The 22,906-nt window shown below is 43.0% G+C and overlaps 1 protein-coding gene across 3 annotated transcripts; it reads left to right on the top strand.

Moving 5' to 3' along the window:
- Positions 1-1,098: 1,098 nt before the first annotated feature.
- On the top strand, positions 1,099-21,573 carry ZNF512B (zinc finger protein 512B). Of its 3 annotated transcripts, XM_075176655.1 has the most exons (17): positions 1,102-1,252; positions 2,900-3,001; positions 7,578-7,651; positions 7,769-7,897; positions 8,146-8,309; positions 8,546-8,691; positions 8,796-8,867; positions 11,022-11,150; positions 11,378-11,502; positions 11,796-11,888; positions 12,245-12,343; positions 12,696-12,863; positions 13,189-13,380; positions 13,576-13,677; positions 18,551-18,613; positions 18,774-18,872; positions 19,812-21,573. In XM_075176655.1, the coding sequence occupies exons 1-17, from the start codon at positions 1,222-1,224 to the stop codon at positions 20,097-20,099; spliced, it is 2,076 nt and encodes a 691-aa protein (XP_075032756.1). In that variant the 5' UTR covers positions 1,102-1,221; the 3' UTR covers positions 20,100-21,573. The 3 variants fall into 3 exon arrangements, with proteins under 3 accessions (XP_075032757.1, XP_075032758.1, XP_075032756.1); XM_075176656.1 differs by lacking the exon at positions 8,796-8,867 and having other exon boundaries at positions 1,099-1,252; XM_075176657.1 differs by lacking the exon at positions 12,696-12,863 and having other exon boundaries at positions 1,100-1,252.
- The last annotated feature ends 1,333 nt before the right edge of the window (positions 21,574-22,906 follow it).

Genomic DNA, 22,906 nt, shown 5'->3' with positions numbered 1-22,906 from the left:
ACACGGGGGTCAGTGACCATCTCTAGTTCTAACTTGCCTGATTCTGTTACAAACTCACAATTCATTTTAGTATTCAAGCTGCTTCACTTTAGGGTTGCAAAATGCTGCAATGAGCCTGAACAGCATGGGATGTCAGAAATATGATCAGTATGATATGCGAGACATTTATAGAAACAGTAGAGTATATGAGAGATGTATAGGTCAGTATGGGATGTGAGAAACAGAATCAATATGGAATGTGATGACACATATAGGATTAGTATGGGATGAAAAACACATAAAATTAGGATGTGAGAAACTGTATGGCCTGTGAGATAGGAATAGCATGGAATGTGATAGCACCTATAGAAATAGTATGGGATGTGAGAGACACGTATAGGAATAGTATGGGATGTGAGAGACATGTATAGGAATAGTATGGGATGTGAGAGACACGTATAGGAATAGCATGGAATGTGATAGCACCTATAGAAATAGTATGGGATGTAAGAGACACGTATAGGAATAGTATGGGATGAGAGAGACACGTATAGGAATAGTATGGGATGTGAGAGACACGTATAGGAATAGCATGGGATGTGAGAGACACGTATAGGAATAGTATGGGATGAGAGAGACACGTATAGGAATAGTATGGGATGTGAGAGACACGTATAGGAATAGCATGGGATGTAAGAGACACGTATAGGAATAGTATGGGATGTGAGAGACACGTATAGGAATAGCATGGGATGTGAGAGACACGTATAGGAATAGCATGGGATGTGAGAGACATGTATAGGAATAGTATGGGATGTGATAGCACCTATAGAAATAGCATGGGATGTGAGAGACACGTATAGGAATAGTATGGGATGTGAGAGCACCTATAGAAATAGCATGGGATGTGAGAGACACGTATAGGAATAGTATGGGATGTGAGAGCACCTATAGGAATAGTATGGGATGTGAGAGCACCTATAGGAATAGCGTGGAGATGTGAGAAACACGTATAGGAATAATATGGGATGTGATAGCAACATATAGTAATATCATAGGATGTGAGAGATCGCATGATGAGGGTGCACCACGTGATATGTCTATAGGATGATCGCATGATGAGACCGGTACATATGGGTTAGAAGAAGACGAATCTCTCTCCTCCCCCGGTTCTATCCCGGTCACCCCCCACCCCCCAGTACCGCGAGAGTTTGGGCTCCGGGGGCGGAGTGAGCTCAGCGCATGACCGACAGCGAGCGGCGGGGCCCGGCAGGTAAGAGCCCGATATACCGGAGACCCTCACCCAGACCGGATCCCCGTAACTGTGCGCGACAGATAAGCAGGATCCCGTGCTGCCACCTGACTAACCTGAGCATCCTCCACCCCAAATCACCACCCACCTGTTATTACAACCTCAAATTACACTCACCTTACGCTACTTACCTACCTGTGCTTCTACCATATATCGTCCGTTCACTCACTGCCTGACCAGCAATTACCTTCACCTTCTACCTTTCACTTCCCTAGCAGTGTCTACACATCTTTCCTTCGCTCATATCTGACCAGCAGTTGTCCTCACTATCTGTCACTTCACTGTCAATGTCCAAATACATCCAATTCTCGCAATCCCTGACTTACAGCCCTGACATTCACCTCACTTCATTTACCCTCTATCACTCCTCTAATTTATAAATATGTTTCCTTCACTCAATACCCCATTAACACTCACGGCCCCCTTACATCTTTCAAGTCCAACCTGTCACTTCACTCTCAACTTGTACATATCTTCCTTACATCCCTTCACTCATTACCTGATTAACCCTGACCAACCCCCTCACACCTCCTACTTGTTACCTCATTCCCAGATTCTAAATATTTTTCTTTCACTCAACACCTTAACAGGACAAAACCCACTTATATCTCACTCACCTCATATGTCACTTAACTTACAGTTTACAGATATCTTCCGTTTACTCAATATCTGAGCAGCACTCACCTTCAACTTCACTCTCCTCGTCTCTGCTCTTTTCTTCATTTATCTTCATTTATTAACTGACCAACAATCACTCTTATGTCATAAGTTATACTCTCCTAACTTATAAATATCCACTCTTCACTCAGTACCTGACCAGCTCTAACTCTCAGTTCACACCATTCACTTAACTGACATCTGTCACTACACTCCAGCTTCTAAAAAATATTTTCCTTACTCAATAGTTGACCAGCACTTACCTTCACATCAAACAACTTGCTGACGTCATACCTGTTACTGCCCTTCCATCTTCTAAGTATTCTCACTTAGTGCCTGACCAGTACACGCCTCCACCTCTTAGGACTCATCTCATACCTATTACAGTAATCCAAACTAATACATATCCTCCCTACACTCACTAGCAGACCTGCACTCATCCTCACCTTACACCACCCACTCATATCTGTCACAGCAATCCCAGCTTCTATATTTCTTCATTTAATACCTGATAAGTACTCCTCTTCACCTCACACCACTCACTTTCCTCATACTTGTCAGTCTACTTACAATTTCTAATCATCTTCCTTTTACTCAATGCCTGATAACCTCTCATTCAACTTAATTCCAACCTTACTGTCTGCTATTTCATGTCCTGTTTAAACACTTTCCATCATTTAACCCCTCCCCTGCATAATTAGAACAAACCATCCCCTGTCTGACCAGGCATCCCAATTTCCACTGCACTTTATACGTGCTTCATAGATTTCCCTGGTTCCAAGTAAAGCGATAGGATACATTCTCAGGATTAATGTTTCATCCCATGAAATGACCACCTGTGGGCAATAGATGTTTACTGAATATTCCATTCTGTCATCCACAAACATCTTTTTGCTCCAATTTGTACTGTTTCTTCTCTTTCTAACTCCAATTTGTTTCTTGGGCACACAGTAGCCATGGCTGACTCTCTTGCAACTGGATCTAGAAGACAATTTCCCAGGACCAGTAAATCTAGATCTTCTACACAGTTGCAGTTCCTTGCTTCTGACTCAGGTAATTGTCTTCGTCCCCTCTTGTTGGGTGATATAGCTTTATCATTGGATCTATAATTGTGGACTAGTCCTTTAACAGGTATCTTTATAATTAGCTTTGTCGATGCATACCGACACTGGGTAGTGTCGGTTGCAAATACCTGAGGCAGCTGTTTTATGAATTGAACCAACATTGAGCCTATGAACTATGTGTACTCTCTATTTTGGTTCCACCCACAAAATGACTGCATTTACAATGTGAGTGATGGGTATATTTTAAATAATATAGTTAATTTAGTGTTTTCCTGTTCTTTGGAGCGTATTCAGTTGTCGGCGGAAACGCTGAAAATCCCGCGGTCCGCGCACAATTTACGTTATTACGGTAATCGTGCGCGTAAAAACAGTTAATACGGTCATTTACTCGCTGGATTTCAGCTAGCAGCTCCCTGAGCCGCAAGCTGAAATCCAGCTACAAATTACCGTATAAACTGTAGTTGTTTTTCCGCGGCGCGGAAAAACAACAATTGAATATGCCCCTTTATGTTCATGCTGACATTTGAGTGTTGAGACTTTTTTTTTAATTAAAAATATAGCATTTCTAAGGAATACAACAAAACACCCCAACATATACATTAATAATATCACAACATAAATACGTTGTCATGTTTGCAGAAGTTATTATACTACAGACTGTTATGCACGTCTAGTTGCTATCCAATAACGATTGTCGATTGCGGTTCCAAAGCACAAAGTATTTAATAGCCAAAAGTAGCAGATTAACAAATCAGAATAAAATAAGTACAGCCGTTGCTTATCGCAGGCGCTCTGGATCCAGTGTACAGTCATTCAGGTCTGAAGGCTGTGGTCAAGTAGACTGTCCACTAGGTCCAGAGCCCCTGCTTATATACAGTCAGTGAGTACAGTAAAACAATACAGATGATGTGGCTTGCTTCTATTGGTCCAGGCTTCAGGAAGGTCCAGTGTACTACAGGTCATAGGCCAGTTCAAACCAAAATATCCAAAGGTAGGGGTCAGTTCTCCAGGGGATGCACTCCGGTTTTCCCGCCAATAATTCAGTTTCAAGTAGTCTATTTACATTATACAGGCAATATAATTTTAAACATTTATTCCCTAACATCGTTAAGTAGAGTATGCAATGTGTGATCCCTTCGGCGAATGAACCTGCGGATGAATAGGGGGTTAAAATGATACTAAACATGACATATTTCCTGCAACCTGAACCTTTGATTTCACTAACATGTATATAACTTATAATATTAAACATAAATACTGCTACATTTCGACATAAATAACTATGTGTTGCAACTACAATGAATGTGTACTAATTACAAATGTGTATGTTCGTGTGAATGCGTGTAAATGTGTAAACTTGCTATTTGCCACATGTTGCGGCTGGATACGCTTCCCCACGCCGTAGCGTGCTCTACGCATAATTTTCAGACAAAGACAACCAAGTTGGCTAGATATTAATTGAAATGACTTTATCCAATTTGCTGACTTCGACAAGACAAAAATTTTTTTTTTTAGGTGAATGAATTTGTCTAAACAGAATTGAATACATCTTACATCTAAGTGAGGACGAAGTGTGCATGCTCAGATGAGTCTACCCAATATGGTATTGTTTATAGCGATGTAGGATGGGGTACTTTTCGCTATGGGGAAGGTACAGCAAACTGCCAGACAGACTGTGCCAATCAAAGTGCCCATATACTATTTCTGTAGAGGAGATACTGGATCAGTTCTCCTGGGAAGATTGGACAGATAATACGAAAATTTGTGTGAAGGAGCCATTTTGATTGCCTGCAGACCTTAAATAAGGCAGGAATTATGTTTATACTTGTACAATGGCAGTGGTCCCTTAACAAAATGCCACCATTCATAAGGGTTTTATCACTCCAACAAGTATTATTTGTGGCGCACATTTAAATTTTTTTTTTTTTTTTAATTGGGTTATCCAGAGAAGAAACGCCTGATTTTTTTTTCCAGTTGGTGGTTAGTAGACGTTTAACGTGGTTGTCTGATTTCATATTTTTTTTTTTCTAAACCATTGATTATTTTTTCATTTTTAAACTTTTTTTGACTTTTCAGTTTCAGATTTCCCAATGACGAATGTGGGCACCGCAGTTCTGGTGCCACAGGCAAATCTGGAATCCCTCTGGTGCACCTTCAAAGTGTTGTGATGTGATTGCCAAGGGCACAGCTTCCACCCAGGTTGTCCTGGATGCGATCATGTTTTGAAATTGCACCCAGGAGATCCCAGCCTAGCTTGCGGCTTTCCGGAAATGGAGTTAAACTTGGTGCTGAGTTACTGTGGGAGAGACTGCAGTCTAGATATGCAGTAATTATAAGGAGTGTCCTTTAGATAAGGGATTCATTACCTGGCTCAGTGATGTAGTGGGCTAGATATAAGCTTTATTTGAATGCTTGCTAAATCCAGTTAAAATAAAATAATACATGAAATAGAGGGGATAGACTGAGGGCCACAGAATAGTGTAAAAGAGCCAAATCAGGGGAGTTGCAGAGGAGTATGATGGATTACACTTTGAAATAACAGATAGGCATCATAGTGAATGTACTGGCCAAGAACTTGCTTATTGCTTGAACCAGACCCTCTGACTGGATTTTGTTTATTTAATATAATGGGAATGTGACCTCTCATCTATTTCCTTATAAACCGTACCCCTACATGGCAGAATAGAAGTGGTCTTATCCCTGGCACACATCATCACCATTTGTTTACATAGTGCCACTAATTCCGCAGCGCTGTACAGAGAACTCATTCACATCAGTAGCTGCCCCATTGGGGCTTACAGTCTAAATTCCCTAACATACATACACACAGAGAGAGAGAGATTAGGGTAAATTTTAATAGCAGCCAATTAACCTACCAGTATGTTTTTGGAGTGTGGGAGGAAACCTGAGCACCAGGTGGAAACCCACGCAAACACGGGGAGATCATACAAATTACTCACAGATATGGCCATGATCGGGAATTGAACTCATGACCCCAGCGCTGTGAGGCAGAAGTGCTAACCACTAAGCCACCGTGCTGCCCACACATAACCATTCCTGATATGTATCCCCCTCCCCCTAAGGTCTGTGTTTGCGGGCACGTGACATATGGTGGGCAACTCAGCCCTGACAATTGGTAGCTGTTGGTGATGTCATTTAGCCAGTCAAGCATAGCCAACCCAGGCCACGTTTTAATTCTTTAAATTGTAGTGTTCAATAGTCAAGCAGCTTTATAATGTCTTTACCTTCCTGCTAGTCATATATATGTAGCTGAAGGTGTAAATTCACTATAATGTACACCTTCAAATTATTTTGATTTATTATCTGGTACATATCCTACTGCAACTTCTACTAAACTTCTACTAAATAAATTGCTTTTGTTTCATGGCTTATTTTTGTTCTTCTATGCAATAATTTGATGCCATCAGGCAGAGTTGCTTATTGTTCTGGACTCGGCATTGGATTTAATTGTAATCAAAAATGAGCTTTAAGTTTTATACATGGGTAATAAATATAAACCACTCCACCTGTTGATAAAAAGATATGACTGTTAACCACAGAAGATAACCATAGCATAAATGCAGGTATTTAGTAAATCTAGGTCCTATAGATACAAATAAATGAACACCATCTAGAGGTTGAAAACCCTTAAGGCAATGTAGTATTTGAAAAAAATAATTACATTTATGTTAGATAGACCTGGGTCTTATAAAGTTTTGTAATGATGATCATAGATGAGATTGCACTAACTTTATCTAGTCTTACCCAGTACTGTGCAATAGTCACATTAGTGCTGAGCATATAGCATGTGACCATAGAGGGAATGAGTATAATGATACCAACAGACAAGTCAGGAGATGTAGATCTTATTAAGAAGAATCTGTTCTTATTTTTAGCATGTTCGGAGCAGGCGTTTGTTGTCTGTACATTTATAATAGGCTAGGTGCAACAGATAGTGTGATTTCCTCTTGCAGATTTCGATAACTGAAAAGAAGGTGGGAGTAACGGGATGTGAGCGGAGATGTATGATAATCAGCAAGAGATTTCATGATGAGCTTGGCTTCAAAGCTGTTTGAGCTGATGCTGAGGAGAGATCATGATAGGAGATGGATGGGAATTAGGGAGTTCTGTGTTGTGTGAATTGTATTGTCATGGGAATTAATGTTGAGTCAAATGTTTTTTCTTTCCTCATTGGCTGATGGAATAAACTTGTGTCTGGAGTATTAGAATAAATTATTCAGTGATTTATGCATTTACAGTATATTTTCACAAATTGCTGACTATTTGATTTTTTTTTCTGTGATGAATGATTGTGTATCTCTCTTGAGTACTTTATTGGGATGGGAGATGTTTTATTTTTCTGGCATTAGATTGTAGTGATTGTTTTTCTGGACTGTGGGATCATCTGAAGATCTGATAATTTTAGAGTTTTTAGTTGGTAAGGTCTCCTTAATAAATACACATAGATATATGTCCTCTTAAATTACCAATATATGCTCAAAAATAAAATATGTTCATGGATATGACTTGAACTCTGCTTTACAACTGTTTTTTTGTGTTTGTAGGAAGCTATTACAACAAGAGAACAGTTCAAAGGAGATATCCCAGGCCAGAAAACCGTGAGCTGCGAGGCGTACCGGTAAGTGTGGTAGTAGCCAAACCGTGATAGAGGGAGATGCCCTGGCCCTCCTCAAAAAAAATAAGTATATTGTGTAGACCAGTGCCTTTAATGCCACTTTTGCCCTTGATATCTTAGGCCTCCCTGATCAGTGAGTGGAAAGAGATGTTTAAGACGCTGTCACGAGTGAGATGTCCAAGCTCTGGGTGCTGGCTGGAGTTTCCCAGTGTGTACGGGCTGAAACAGCATTATCAACGTTGCCAAGGGGTAAGTATAATACATTATGGTACAATATATATTACATTATAGTATAATAATTCATCATTACTGACTATTGGTCTCTCCAGTGTTCAAACTCGCAGGTGAGCTTGTAATTCCCCTTAATGCTCACTATGCTGCCATAGCTCTCATATACTTGTCAGTATTTAATGTGGACCTATTCAATATTCACCTTTATGACTTTTGAGTTTTGTTTGCCCCCCAATCTACCATACGTTCTGTATCTATCTGTCTAGGCCCCATTATTGTCTCGGATGCTGGTCTCGTGTCCTCGCTGTGAAGCTGTTTTTGCCTCCAAGCCCCAACTGCAGAAACACCTGTTGTGGAACCATTCAGAGAAAGAGGACAGCAGAGAAAAAAGGTCAAGCCCATCCACAGTCTCTAGTGGAGCAAAAGAGAGGTGCAAAGGTTACCCCAGAATTGCAGCATGTGATATAAACCTCAGCTCACACACAAATACTGCACCGGAGCATAAAATGGGAGGTGGGGGCTGCCAACTATGATATCCTGCAAAACTACAAGAAGTCTATGATTGCATTTTAGCTAGGGATAGTCAGCCTCTCGTATTGCCAGTAGCAGTGTCTGTCTATGATGTAGGCCTGTTCGTTTACCTTTTGCTCATTATATTGCTCTTAGGGTAGTAAAGAGAGGACCACACAGACTTTCCAAACAGACTAAAGTACGGACCTCAGAGGAGAATGGAGACATGACCCATCTGAGAGACCATGAAACACAGGGGGATATCTGTCTATCTGATGAGGATCCGGAGCGGATGAGACACAGTAAGGGGAGAGAGCTTTTTTCTTTCTTAATCGCATCATTTCAATCCCCTTTCCTTGAAATAACTTTGATACATTTGTTTCATTTCTGCTCTTTGTTGAGTCAGGAAGGAAACAGAAAACCCCAAAGAAGTTCACAGGAGAACAGCCGTCCATCACTGCCACCTTTGGCTTGAAAAGTGAGTGTGCAGAGGTATACAAACCTCACAGGCCTGTTCTCCCTGTATTCAGACTGCAATGTTCAGCGACTGACTGTTAGGAGTCTAAGGACATAATCTACAGGGAATAAACTAAAGCAGACATGAAATGTATTTGGGGATATTGCACACAAATAGGCTTAGTTAAAAGGCCATAGTGCAAAACAGAGTTAAGATCCAAGAAGGACTACGATATCCAAGGAGTTAAATAATTGGATGGTTGGGCAGGCTGAGGTCAGGAATATGAAGTGGGCTAGCAGACACAGGGCTAACAGCAGGACAGGATGTACAGGCCAGATGAAATAAGCAAAAAATGCAACAACATGAAAAGGGCAGATACAATAGACAGACTAGGAGTAAAGCTAAACACACACACTGCTTGCACCTGATTTCACGGAGAGACAAGTAGCAGACAATAGAGGGGACGCAAAGAAAAAGGCAAGGAAAGGATCTAACCAGGTAGCTTGGAGGAGTGCTGTCCAATTAGCAGGCTGAGAACCATAGGGGCGGCCTAAGAGCCATGTCCATTTTTTGGGAAGTCAAATCTCCTCAAAAGCACCCACTGGGGCATATTCAATTGTTCCAGTTTTCCGGCGCGGAAAAAGTATTACCGTGATTTCAGTTCGCAGCTCCCTGAGCCTCGAGCTGAAATCCAGCGTGAAAGATACCGTAATAACGGTAGTTACGCTTAGTATTACCGTAATGACGGTAATAGTGCGCGCGCCGCGTTACTTTGCCCAGTAACGCCAACAATTGAATATGCCCCTCTGTTTTTTTCCTCTACTTACTCCTGGCAAGCTTCTGTTACATAGGCAGTACTGCGCTGGATTTCCATGGCAACAGAGGCAGGCTATGTGCTTACTGCTACAACTTACAGCTTTCAAAGTAATCCTACTACTGTTATTACTTGCAGTACAAAGACTTTACTACCTCTAGTGAACTCCGACCAATGGGTATTGTGGACTGTTGAGTCTCATATGCACCTTATATACGTTTTGTGCCAGATTATTCATGCTAAATATTTACCTTTTTATCATTCACTAAACATATCCTCTTTACTGTAGCGTGCATGCTAATGTGTCCCTTTTATTGCACAATTCTTTGTCATACCATGTGTTTCACAGTATCTACTTGTGCACTGTACCATTCCCCATGCATAGAACAGTGCACTCAGAATATACTACATGTCATATATGACACATTAACAGATCCTTGCCACAACAACTGTGTGTCCCTCCATCATGTGGATTGAAAATAATTTGGTCACGTAGTTGTGAGAAGTTGGAAAGCACTGACGTAGTGGTATATTTACTAAACTGCGGGTTTGAAAAAGTGGAGATGATGCCTATAGCAACCAACCAGATTCTAGCTGTCATTTTGATGAATGTACTGAACAAATGATAACTAGAATCTGATTGGTTGCTATAGGCAACATCTCCACTTTTTCAAACCCTCAGTTTAGCAAATATCCCCCTTAGAGTCTAAGAAGCACAAACTCCAGTACAGAGGTCTTTGACTTTATACCAGGCTAAATCTGACAGGAGAGATGTATAAACCAACCTCCTAGGTCTTTTCTTCTTGTGTACAGAGATATCAGAATTTCCACACTTCCTCCAGAGCCAGTGTATGCCTGGCTTGGTAGGGAGTTCGGAAAGGTAGGTAACAAGCAGACTGGACACTGTACATGTTACTTAAAGTTACTTTGAAAGCCGCCGCCCAGTATAAAAGGCTTTCAGACCTGTAACAGATTTAATTTTAATGCCCAATGCCCAGGAGGATGCCTCCAAATTCAGGCATTTTGGACAACTGACTAGTGGTAGCGCTAGCTCTGCACACAGGTCTCTTCTTCATATGTACAAACCTCGCAGGTCTCTTGTTCTTATAAATATAAAAACCTCACAAAACCTCTTCTTCATGTGTACAGACCTGCATGTACACATGAAGAAGAGGTATATACAAACCCGCACGGGTCTTTTCTTCGTGTCTCTTGTTACGTGTACAGAGCTATACAAACCACACTAGCAATATCAGGTTTACTTCATGTTTATGCTGCGGACTAATCATTGTTAATGTAAGACAATATTTAAGTATGTTTAGTGCTGTCCCATAGATCAGTTTGTAACTGTCACTTTACAGGCCTAGGAAAAACAGAAGACAAATCCAGGGGAAGACATGGGAAGATTGCACAAGGGAAAGTAAAGGCACCAAGGAAGAAGCTAGAAAGTGCAAATATAAGACTGGAGAATATAATGGCGCCCCCTTCAGGTAAGGAAGAAAATTATATAGTCAAGGTCTAGAAAACAAGCAAGACCTGCATGCTCCATTAACCCTTACCCTCTATTCCTAAATACATACCTTAAATAAAAGGAATGTAACATAGCAGCTCCGAACTATACAATAAGATCTGAGGAATATTTAGCGGTACCAGGATTTCATTTAAGGGAAAATTGGGTTGGTACAGATTATTATCATGTCTCTGCCCCCTGTACCAGGCAGTGTTGATGACAAGTGCCAACGCCAGACCAATAAGAAGGGTGAGGTGACCTGCCCTAACTGCTCCTCTGTCACACGCAAAACCATGGCAGGTTTGAGAAAACACATGGATGTGTGTGAGCAGGTAAGACATGTTGTAACCATGTCTGTCTGTATATTTTCTCTGTGCATTCTGGTAAATTGTTTTTCTGGAAGATAGTCAATCTAAATCTTAAACTTTGATTTTGTGTGTGGATAATAACTATGTGTTGGTGTAGGCAAGTTATTGGGAGACTACAAGTCTCAGCATGTTGGACATTTAGTTTCACAGAAACTGAAGAACGACAGGCTGCCTAGGCCTGGTGTATGCCACTATGCCTGTCAGTGTGTTAACCTTGCTATGTATGTGCACTGACACACCTTGCCTCCCACCCCCAGCTGCAGGAAGCACTGAGGTGTCAACACTGCAAGAAGCAATTCAAGTCCAAAGCTGGTCTCAATTATCATACTATGGCGGAACACGTCAACAAGGTGAGAGAAAGCTCTCGGAACTGCAGTCTCTAAAAGTCTGAGGTCAGCGGTAGTGACTCCCTCTTTGTAAGGTATGTGACCAATAATGGGAACTGCACAGCCTCTGTTATACTGGCAGTTATGTCTATAGACATTTGTAAAAGCATCTGCACATATGAAATGTGTTGGGGTTTTTTTTTTGTTTTTTTTTGTTTTTAAATTTAGCAAAAATAAAAAAGGTTGCAAAGGTTTCTTTTATTTCATACTCCAAGGCAATATTAGGGGTTATATACTCATTGTGAAGTCGGGTAAAGGCACCCTTACCTATTTTCATCAGCATCCCCTTTAATATTTAATTTCTCCCCATTTTCTCCTAGTCTTCCAGTACTGACGCTGTCCTGTTGGATGATCCCAGGGAGAGGGAACGCCTACGCAAAGTTTTGAAGCAGATGGGAAAACTACGCTGTCCAAAGCAGGTACATGCTCAACAACGATGTACTGTGTGCAAAGTTATAGTATACTCCGTAAATGCAAATATAACTATTCAAAGTGTACCTGTAACTTCCACACCGTGGAGGCAGCCATTTTTTAGGTTGACCCAATATTCATGAGATACAGCATTTCATGCATTCCTAATTCCAAGTAAATTCATAGGCTCAACGTTGGTTCAGCCAGCAAAATGACTGTCTCCACTGTGTGTAGGTAATCTGATCTGATATTGTGCATTATTTTCTCACTACTTACATCCATCATTGTAGGTTTATGTCACATATTATCGGCAGTGATGCAGGCCAAGATGCACTCTGTGCTTTTATGTCCCCATTCCAGAATTGCTCTGCCACGTTCTCCAGCCTGATGGGGTATCAGTACCATATGCAGCGTTGTGGCAGACAGCAGTGTGATAGGGAGAAACTGCACTTTTCCTGCCCCCACTGTAACAAGTCCTATCAGTCCAAGGCTGGGAGAGATTACCATGTGCGCTCCGAGCACTGTGTGGTAAGTGTTCACACCTTATCCAGAGAACCAGGTGCAACACTAGTGTACCCCTAATAGTTAGCTGTTTGGTGTCCCTTCTCCTCTTCCTGACATTTAGATAACTATATTTGTCATTGCTGATACATTATGAGCAATACTGCTCATGTCTTTTCTTCTGGAAATGAAGTGAGAGTCAGCACCAGCTTGTGACACATAATTGGTGGATGATACTCAGCTGATACTGGTTACCAATGTGACAGTTTATATTAGTGTGCATACTCCTTACTCTTGTGGTCATGGCTGTGTTCACCTTCATTGGACTTGTGATTTTTCTATACCTCTCCAGGTTACTGTGGAACCGGAGCCAGCAGCAGAGGAGATGGAGGTGGAGGATTTTGAGCGCACCCCAAGTGGTAGGGTCAGGAGGCGATCAGCACAGGTTGCAGTCTTCCATTTGCAGGAAATTGCAGAAGACGAGCTGGCAAAGGAAGGAAGCCGAAGGAAGATGAAGGAGGATCTAGTACCTGACAGTAAGAGGGTGAGGGGCAGATATTGAGCGTCTGACACTTACAGGTAAAATAATAGTGATGGATTCTCCAGGAGGTGTATATATAGGGAAGGTAAGTACATTCTTCAGATATTGCCTGCTGTGATGTCACAAAATATAATCAGTGTCCCTCTACTAGTTATGTCAGGGATGAAATGAGAGTCTAACATGTCTGTCATGTGACAGCTGAACTACCTTCGTCCTGGCCTGCCGACCTTTAACCCCCGGCTCCTAGACAGCTGGAAAACACGCGTGAAGGAGAATGGGTTCATCTGTTGTCCAAATAATGTGAGTGCACATATTGTATATGCTCTGACACACATTATACACTTCTACTAAGCACAGTTCACTGACAAAAAAAGGAGGGAATAGATTTCCTTTGTTGGTAGTGAATGTCCTCAACAGCCACCGTATTGATCTAGCAATTGCCTGTGACACCTTAGTTTTGGGATATCAATTTTCAGCTTTTTACGTTTCTTGTTTATTTTTACCACATTGAGCATCATTTAGTCCTCTAGCTTCATGGTAAGGGAGGATTTGAAAGGTCTCTGGGGGCAGAGGCTATGTGATCTTCTAGCAGCTTAGACAGTACTTCTGATGGAGTCATAAAGGTTGTTGTGGAACACATACTATATATCAATCTGTTTTAATTAAAAATGTATGTTTTTTTTCTGTCCCAGTTTTTAGTTACGTTTTATGGTTTGCATTTGGTGTAGTAATGCATCACATCAGATTTACAGTGTACCTGCCCCATACACACAGTGGAGGAGGTCATTTTATGGGCTGAACCAGTATTCATAAGAATGCAACTTATAAGGTCACTAGAAAGTAGTGACTCATGAATATTTAACGGTAAAGTGCTTCAGTGATGTCACCTAGCAAATTGATAAGCTGCAGTCGCCTGAATATTGGATCAGCCCTCAATATATCAGCCTCTACTATGTAGCAGGTGCTCATTAATATTTATTTATATAGTTTAAAGGCAATTATAGTGAAGGTTGCCATTTGCTTATATATATATATATATATATATATATATCATTTCAGTGACATCTGTGGTAGCTTGGATAACCATCACATTTTTATTTTTTGTTGAACACACTAACTAGTAACGTGGGCCTTGAGTGCGGGAAACGGTCAGGTTTGTTTTTCTTTGGTTCCCTGATCAGCGGTTACCATAGCCACAAGAGCTTACAAGAGAATTCTACTTCATATGTTTGCCTTTTATCACATTTGTAATGCAATCTTCATTCTTAGAACTTTCTTCTTAGACTACTGCTTATTTGACCCTCGCTCATAAAACCCATAACAGTAGAGGTCATAGATGCTAATCTATTTAAGTGTAACAAATGTATAGTTTGATTTATTTTCTACTTTAGTACATTGGTTTCTCCTATGAAGTATGGTTAAATGGAGAAAATTGTGTCTCTTAGTGGCAGAGTACCAGTAGCCTCTGAGACAAGGGTAAAAAGGAGTTTAGACTGTACAAAGTTACACTAAATCAGAGACTACTCTAAATATTCAGCCTCCACTCCTAACATTAGAATATTTTGTCACACAAAATTAAATCTCATTTTTGTATTTGTGCGTACATTTCTGCATGGATTGGCTCGATCTGGCCAGCACTGCCCATCAATTTTGAGCAAAAATTAGCGTTTGTTACAATTGTTGCCATTTTTCCTTTCTCAGCATGCACAGTCAGTATAAAATAGATGCATATTTTCACAAAGCTTGAAGAAATGACTTCAGTGATGTGACTCTCTTATTTTAGTGTCTGTTAATGATCATCAGAAACTTGCTGTAGACTTTTCAGATCTTAAGAGACAGCTAGCTACCTGTGACCATACACATGTTATTTTCTCACAATGTTTCCCTGCAAAAAGAAATATTAGATTGTATACTCATTTGGGCAGGTAAATTATTTATTCAGTATCGGGCCTAAACTGCATAGTAAATGTATATCTGAAGATATAGCCCAGTGGTTCCCAAACTTTTGCAGTTCGCGGCACCCTTAGAGTCTCCAAATTTTTTCAAGGCACCCCTCCAAAATAATTATTGAGCAGTCCTGTTTTAGAAGTAGTTGGGTCAAAAAATTGTAATAAGTATTTAGGTCAGGACAGAAATACTTATTTAGTTATATGCAAAAAATGCCCCCTCTGCATCCAGACACTCTGCCCTCAGGCACACTGCCCCCTCTGCATCCAGACACACTGCCCCCTCTGCATCCAGACACTCTGTCCTCAGGCACTCTGCCCCCTCTGCATCCAGACACACTGCCCCCTCTGTCACGCTGTCCCCCCTCCTCTGCTCTCTGTCACGCTGTCCCCCCTCCTCTGCCCTCTCTCATGATGTCCCCCTTTCTCTGCCCTCTCTCACGCTGTCCCCCCCTCTGCCCTCTCTCACGCTGTCCCCCTCCTCTGCCCTCTCTCACGCTGTCCCCCTCCTCTGCCCTCTCTCACGCTGTCCCCCTCCTCTGCCCTCTCTCACGCTGTCCCCCTCCTCTGCCCTCTCTCACGCTGTCCCCCTCCTCTGCCCTCTCTCACGCTGTCCCCCTCCTCTGCCCTCTCTCACGCTGTGTCCCCCTCCTCTGCCCTCTCTCACGCTGTGTCCCCCTCCTCTGCCCTCTCTCACGCTGTGTCCCCCTCCACTGCCCCTCTCAGGCTGTGTCCCCCTCCACTGCCCTCTCTCACGCTGTGTCCCCCTCCACTGCCCCTCTCAGGCTGTGTCCCCCTCCACTGCCCCTCTCAGGCTGTGTCCCCCTCCACTGCCCCTCTCAGGCTGTGTCCCCCTCCACTGCCCCTCTCACGCTGTGTCCCCCTCCACTGCCCCTCTCACGCTGTGTCCCCCTCCACTGCCCCTGTCAGGCTGTGTCCCCCTCCACTGCCCCTCTCAGGCTGTGTCCCCCTCCACTGCCCCTGTCAGGCTGTGTCCCCCTCCACTGCCCCTGTCAGGCTGTGTCCCCCTCCACTGCCCCTGTCAGGCTGTGTCCCCCTCCACTGCCCCTGTCAGGCTGTGTCCCCCTCCACTGCCCCTCTCAGGCTGTGTCCCCCTCCACTGCCCCTCTCACGCTGTGTCCCCATCCACTGCCCCTCTCACGCTGTGTCCCCATCCACTGCCCCTCTCACGCTGTGTCCCCCTCCACTGCCCCTGTCACGCTGTGTCCCCCCTCCACTGCCCCTGTCACGCTGTGTCCCCCCTCCACTGCCCCTGTCACGCTGTGTCCCCTCTCCACTGCCCCTGTCACGCTGTGTCCCCCCTCCACTGCCCCTCTCACGATGTCCCCCTCCTCTGCCCCGCTGTCACCCTCCTCTGCCCCTCTGTCTGCCCCGCTGTCACCCTCCTCTGCCCCTCTGTCTGCCCCTCTGTCACCCTCCTTTGCCCCTCTGTCACCCTCCTTTGCCCCTCTGTCTGCCCCGCTGTCACCCTCCTTTGCCCCTCTGTCTGCCTGATGTCTGCCCCTCTGTCTGCCCCGCTGTCACCCTCCTTTGCCCCTCTGTCTGCCCGATGTCTGCCCCTCTGTCTGCCCGCTGTCACCCTCCTTTGCCCCGCTGTCTGCCCACTGTCACCCTCCTTTGCCCCTCTCTCTGCCCCTCTGTCACCCTCCTTTGCCCCTCTGTCTGCCCGCTGTCTGCCCCGCTGTCACCCTCCTTTGCCCCTCTGTCTACCCGCTGTCACCCTCCTTTGCCCCTCTGTCTGCCCCTCTGTCACACTCCTCTGCCCCTCTGTCTGCCCCTCTGTCACCTTCCTTTGCCCCGATGTCACCCTTCTTTGCCCCTCTGCCCGCTGTCTGCACCGCTGTCACCCTCCTTTGCCCCTCTGTCTGCCCGCTGTCACCCTCCTTTGCCCCTCTGTCTGCCCGCTGTCACCCTCCTTTGCCCCTCTGTCTGCCCGCTGTCTGCCCCTCTGTCTGCCCGCTGTCACCCTCCTTTGCCCCGCTGTCTGCCCGCTGTCACCCTCCTTTGCCCCTCTATCTGCCCGCTGTCACCCTCCTTTGCCCCTCTGTCTGCCCGCTGTCGCCCTCCTTTGCCCCTCTGTCTGCCCGCTGTCACCCTCCTTTGCCCCTCTGTCTGCCCGCTGTCTGCCCCTCTGTCTGCCCGCTGTCACCCTCCTTTGCCCCGCTGTCTGCCCGCTGTCACCCTTCTTTGCCCCTCTGTCTGCTCGCTGTCTGCCCCTCTATCTGCCCGCTGTCACCCTCCTTTGCCCCTCTGTCTGCCCCTCTGTCTGCCCGCTTTTGCCCTCCTTTGCCCCTCTGTCTGCCCGCTTTTGCCCTCCTTTGCCCCTCTGTCTGCCCGCTGTCACCCTCCTTTGCCCCTCTGTCTGCCCGCTGTCACCCTCCTTTGCCTCTCTGTCTGCCCGCTGTCACCCTCCTTTGCCCCTCTGTCTGCCCGCTGTCACGCTCCCTCTCACTCCTCTGCCGCGAGCCAGCTATAGGAAAAAACAAAGAGCACATAAACTTACCAATCCTCCTCTCTCCCGCAGCTGACACTGACGTCGATATTCAGTGACAGCTGCGTGAGAGAGGAGTCTGCTGGGTCCCGGCGCCGCGCGGATTGGTAAGTTTATGTGCTCTTTGTTTTTTCCTATAGCTGGCTCGCGGCACCCCAGTGACAGCGCCGCGGCACCCCTGGGAGCGCGGCGCACACTTTTGGAACCACCGATATAGCCTCTTACATTTACTGTGCGCCACAGCTTTGTATTTTTTTCTAAATTCACCATTCTTTATTGCTGCATGATGTTACCCATCTTCTGGGCAGATGTAAATATTCATGAGTATTAATTAGACTGTGAACATTCCAAGTACTGGCTGGAGCATGCTGTGCTCCTGAGAATCTTTCTGTTACATTATCACTCTGTCTGTCAATATTCTGATTGGCTCTGATGGCTCACATGAAGCTAGTGTCCAGTAGCTACAGCCCACATAAACAGGCCTATCTGGAATTTAAAAAAGTACTAGACAGCGAGGGAGGAGCAGAGTCTTATAGCTGCTTTTCTCTAGAATGGTACATGTGCATTGATAGCTTTGCTTTGCAATTCAACTTCTGTACACACAATACTATTACCGTTTAATGCTTACAATGTACATGCTAGTTACACTTTAACACATGGATGCTGATTCTGGCAGTCGTCAATAACTCACGCCATGTCCTGCTTCCTTTGGCAGTGTTGTGAAGCTATATACTCCAGCGTGTCTGGGCTGAAGGCTCATCTCGCAAACTGCAGCAAGGTACCCAGCACCACGTAATGGTTACTCGGATTGCTGATTGTTTGAAACATACACTGAGTGAATGAGTCTTGTGGCTGCCGCGCAGTGAGAGGGCACCTTCTGTGTTAGTGAGTGTGAGTCTGCAGTGAGACGGTCATCAGGGTGCCTTTTGTCCTTTCAGGGTAATCACTCGGTGGGAAAATATCGATGTCTGCTGTGTCAGAAGGAGTTTAGTTCTGAAAGTGGAGTAAAGTACCACATCCTGAAGACACACTCACAGGTGATAATTCAGCAGTTAATAATGTGGACAGTTGTTGGGGACACAGAGGGGGCAGTGTTTTACTGTGGGCATGTTAGGTTGCTGAGGAGTTGGGTGCTGAAGCTGTGTTGCTAGGGAGATGGGTAATAAGGATCACTTACTAACTGCAAACTATGAAGATGCACACGCAGTCCTTGTTCCAATGCCTTGTGATTATTTAGGTGCGGAACTGCTCTCAAGTTTGGGCAGTGACTCTGGAAATTATTTTTGCGACCATTTGCAGGATTATGCTCCCACATGGGAATGCACACACCAGCAACAATAAATGCCACTTTCTATTACTTTTAGACCACCCACTTAATTTAAACTTTTCCATTTTTCTCTCTTAAAGTAGTGTTACTATTATATACCTTGGGCCTGATTCATTAAGGATCTTAAATGAAGAGAATCCTTATTTTAGTCTCCTGGACAAAACCATGTTACAATGCAAGGGGTGCAAATGAGTGTTCTGTTTTGCACATAAGTTAAATACTGACTGTTTTTTCATGTAGCACACAAATACTTGATAGCGTATTTGTACACTGAAATTTAAAGTTGATATTTGTGTGCTACATGAAAAAACAGTCAGTATTTAACTGCAGAGGGGAAAAGGCTCTGTGATCAGTCCCACACCAAGAACTTCCCCCAAAATGATCAGTCTCCATTCTATAAAGCTCATTTAAATATCTTCACTTGCAATATCTCATATTTGTATATGAGTGCAGTAGGAAGTGTATTGCTATAGTTAACCCATATTTAGGGGTTGATTCAATTGCAAGCCACTGAATATTCTGGGGTGCAGAGGATTTGGGTGTAAAGTTTTGTCACTAACGAATCAGGTGGGAATGTTGTCAGGAGGGGTCATGGGAAAAGGCTTTCTACAGTATGATCCAGCTTTTGATATTAGTTGTGTATCCCCAGAATTGGTTCCGGGTATCTGTGGTTTCATCACCATCTAAAAGGAAAAAAACTTCAGAATTCTCTGCTAATGAGTCTGAGATGAAAGCAGCAGGCAAGAAAAAGAGGAGGAAGACTGAGGAGGATCCTGTAGTTGTTACCCCAGCCTCCACAACACCCTCCGCAAAAGAGACCCCATTTGCACAAAAAATCCAGTCTAAGAAAGCAACAAGTCAGATTGGACTGTACACGCACAGCTTGGGGCCCAAGGTGAAAGTTCGGAAGTGTGCCCCATCCAAAAGAGGAAAATAACACCACATAGGACCATGCACCAATCCCAGAATCCACTTCAGTAGCCTACAGTAGTCACAAAGAAAACAATACATATGCTATAGCAAATCTTTCCTCAATATCTCACTACTGCAGCATATAGCAGGACCAAGTATACACAATATAAATGTCAATCTACTACTTGAAAGCCAGGATAGGAAATAGTGACATTACAATCTGAATTAAATATTATATGAAAAGCATAAGGAAAGGCCATATGTCTTTAATAAGTGGCTAGCTTCCGCATTGTGTGAGAACTATAAGCAGTGCCCACCCAAAAATACAGCAAGAGCCTGAAAATGTGGGTTTGATATTTAGTGGCAGCAACCATGCACAAATAATTGTCTATTTAGTGGTAACATACAGATTCATGTGGCCCTCATTCCTAATACTAGTGAATTTACTAACATTGCATTTAGGTGAAAACTTCACTAACCAATCCAACTCTTGCTTTTAATGTGCCGCTTGCACCAGACAGATAAAAATTTGCTGATTGGTTCCTGCAAATCAGTGCAAATTTTTCACCTAGTTGCAGTGTTAAGAAATGAGCCCTAAAGTCTTCAGAATATAGACATACAGCACACCCCAAGATCTGCCCATACATAAGAATGAGCAGCAATCGGGCATCCTCTGTCAGAAATCCATCCATGATTATTGGTGTCCTTGTTTTTGGGTTTTTTAATAAGAAAATAGTTAAGCTGTAAAATGAAAAAAAAAATGTTTTTAAGATTGCAATGTAAAGAGAAATTGATAACCAGAAATGGATATGGGACATTTAGTCATTCCAGTCCTTATATCAGACATTTAATTTCTATATTTAATAAACACTTACAATGAGTGGGTAGAGTCTGTTCTCAGGAGACAGTAATACATAGAAAAAACATTGTCATCGTACATACATAGAACACCTTATGTTTCAAAGCAGCCAGGTAAGCCATTTAAAGTGTGCCTACAGCAGTAGTGGTGGCCATTATGTGAATTTAGCCTCTCAATTAACTAAGATTCTGTGACATTGCTGAGATACTTTATCACAGTACAACCTATCAGTTCACTAGGACCCATGGACAATGCAGCCTATAAGTTCACTTCAGATTCCAAACTGGCTGCCCCCACTGTGTGTAAGTGACAGGTGCCCTTTTAATACCAGTCACATGGGAAATACAACCTTGCAGCAAATATTTTTACTTGTGTCTGGTTTAAAATGGTTGACCTAGAAGTGGCCATGGAACATGCATAAACACTTTTATTCACATATTTATATTCATATATTGCTAGATTTACAACTGCAGACCTGTAGAAATGTACGTGTGTAGAGCAAATATTGATTTACCCACTGAAGTGAACATCCAGGACTAGCCACATGGCTTTCTGAATAACTACTGTGTCTGTCATCTCTCCAGTGTCCGTCATCTAGCATTTGGCTTCATATTGAAATAAAATTACAAGCTTCTCTTAACATTTATGAGTTTTATATGTAAATGTCGCTACACATTATAAGAATATAATAGGGTCTCTAAGACTGACAAAGAAGTTGGTCCAATATTAGTAGACTCCTTGGGGTATATTTACTAAACTGCGGGTTTGAAAAAGTGGAGATGTTTCCTATAATAACCAATCAGATTTTAGTTGTCATTTATTTAGTACATTCTACAAAAATGACAGAATTTGATTGGTTGCTATAGGCAACATCTCCCACTTTTTCAAAAAGGCAGTTTAGTAAATATACCCCTTTGCAACAATCTCAAAACTATATGTAAACATTTCCATACACTACCAGATGTTAAAGGATAACTTCCCTCTAAAATACTCTAGATACTTGAAATGGAACTCCTGCATGAAATTTGCTGCTTAAAATGTATAAACAGACTTGCCGCCATTCATGTGTGTTTCTGCATTTTAAGCCTTTTCCAAGTATCGGGAGTTATTTTAGTAATGATTTTAAGTAGGCAATATTTTTAATGGCATTACCCATTGATATGTTTTACATTGTATTTGTGTTTGACATATAGCTATGTGCAAGCAGTTGTTTTACATTCCATTTAAGCTGCCTCGTGCTGCACAATTGTTGAACAAAGGTATTCCTAACAGATTTCTATAGGCACAATGTTTACTGTGCACATGGGCCATTATTGGGTTAATGTCTGTACTGATAAATTCTGTCCATTTGGGTGTAGTGATTATTTTTGTCCTATAGACCTCTAACATGACCAAATTGGTCATTGAAAGTGCAGTTTGAGTGGTTATCATTACGGTGTTTGTGGTACTTTTAGTGTAAAGGGAAGTCTGGTATGAGACATGGTTGAACATGGTTCTCACAATCATAACTTTATCTCAAATATGTTATTTTCATACAAATTTCTGAAGACTGTACATACACTGGAAACTTTCATATGAAAAAAAAAATGCATTGGATGATTATTGCCTGTACATAAAGGTAATTATGCATAGTGAAACATCCAGAATTTCTTAAAGTACACAATGGTCTCCTCCTGATTTTCAATCTGAATAAAAATATTTTACACAGAGTTGTTTCAGAGCAATCCCTCCCTTAGGGGCAGCTTTGGTATGTCCCCATTGTCGCAGTGTCACCCAATAGCAAGAAAAAGAAAAGAGGATTTTTTACTCACTGTAAAATCCATCTCTCGGGATCATTGTGCTGAATTAAATCTGCTCCTAATGTGGTAACATCAGTTATTTATCTTTCCTGCCATTGGAGGACACTTCAACAATGGGGTATAGTAGGTGGATCTGGAGTAAAGGCACTTTAACACTCAAACTGGATAGCTCCT

The sequence above is a fragment of the Mixophyes fleayi genome, chromosome 6, assembly GCF_038048845.1.
Source record: "Mixophyes fleayi isolate aMixFle1 chromosome 6, aMixFle1.hap1, whole genome shotgun sequence".
NCBI classification, from domain to species: Eukaryota; Metazoa; Chordata; class Amphibia; order Anura; family Limnodynastidae; genus Mixophyes; species Mixophyes fleayi.
This window is presented reverse-complemented; position numbering and strand designations above follow the sequence as displayed.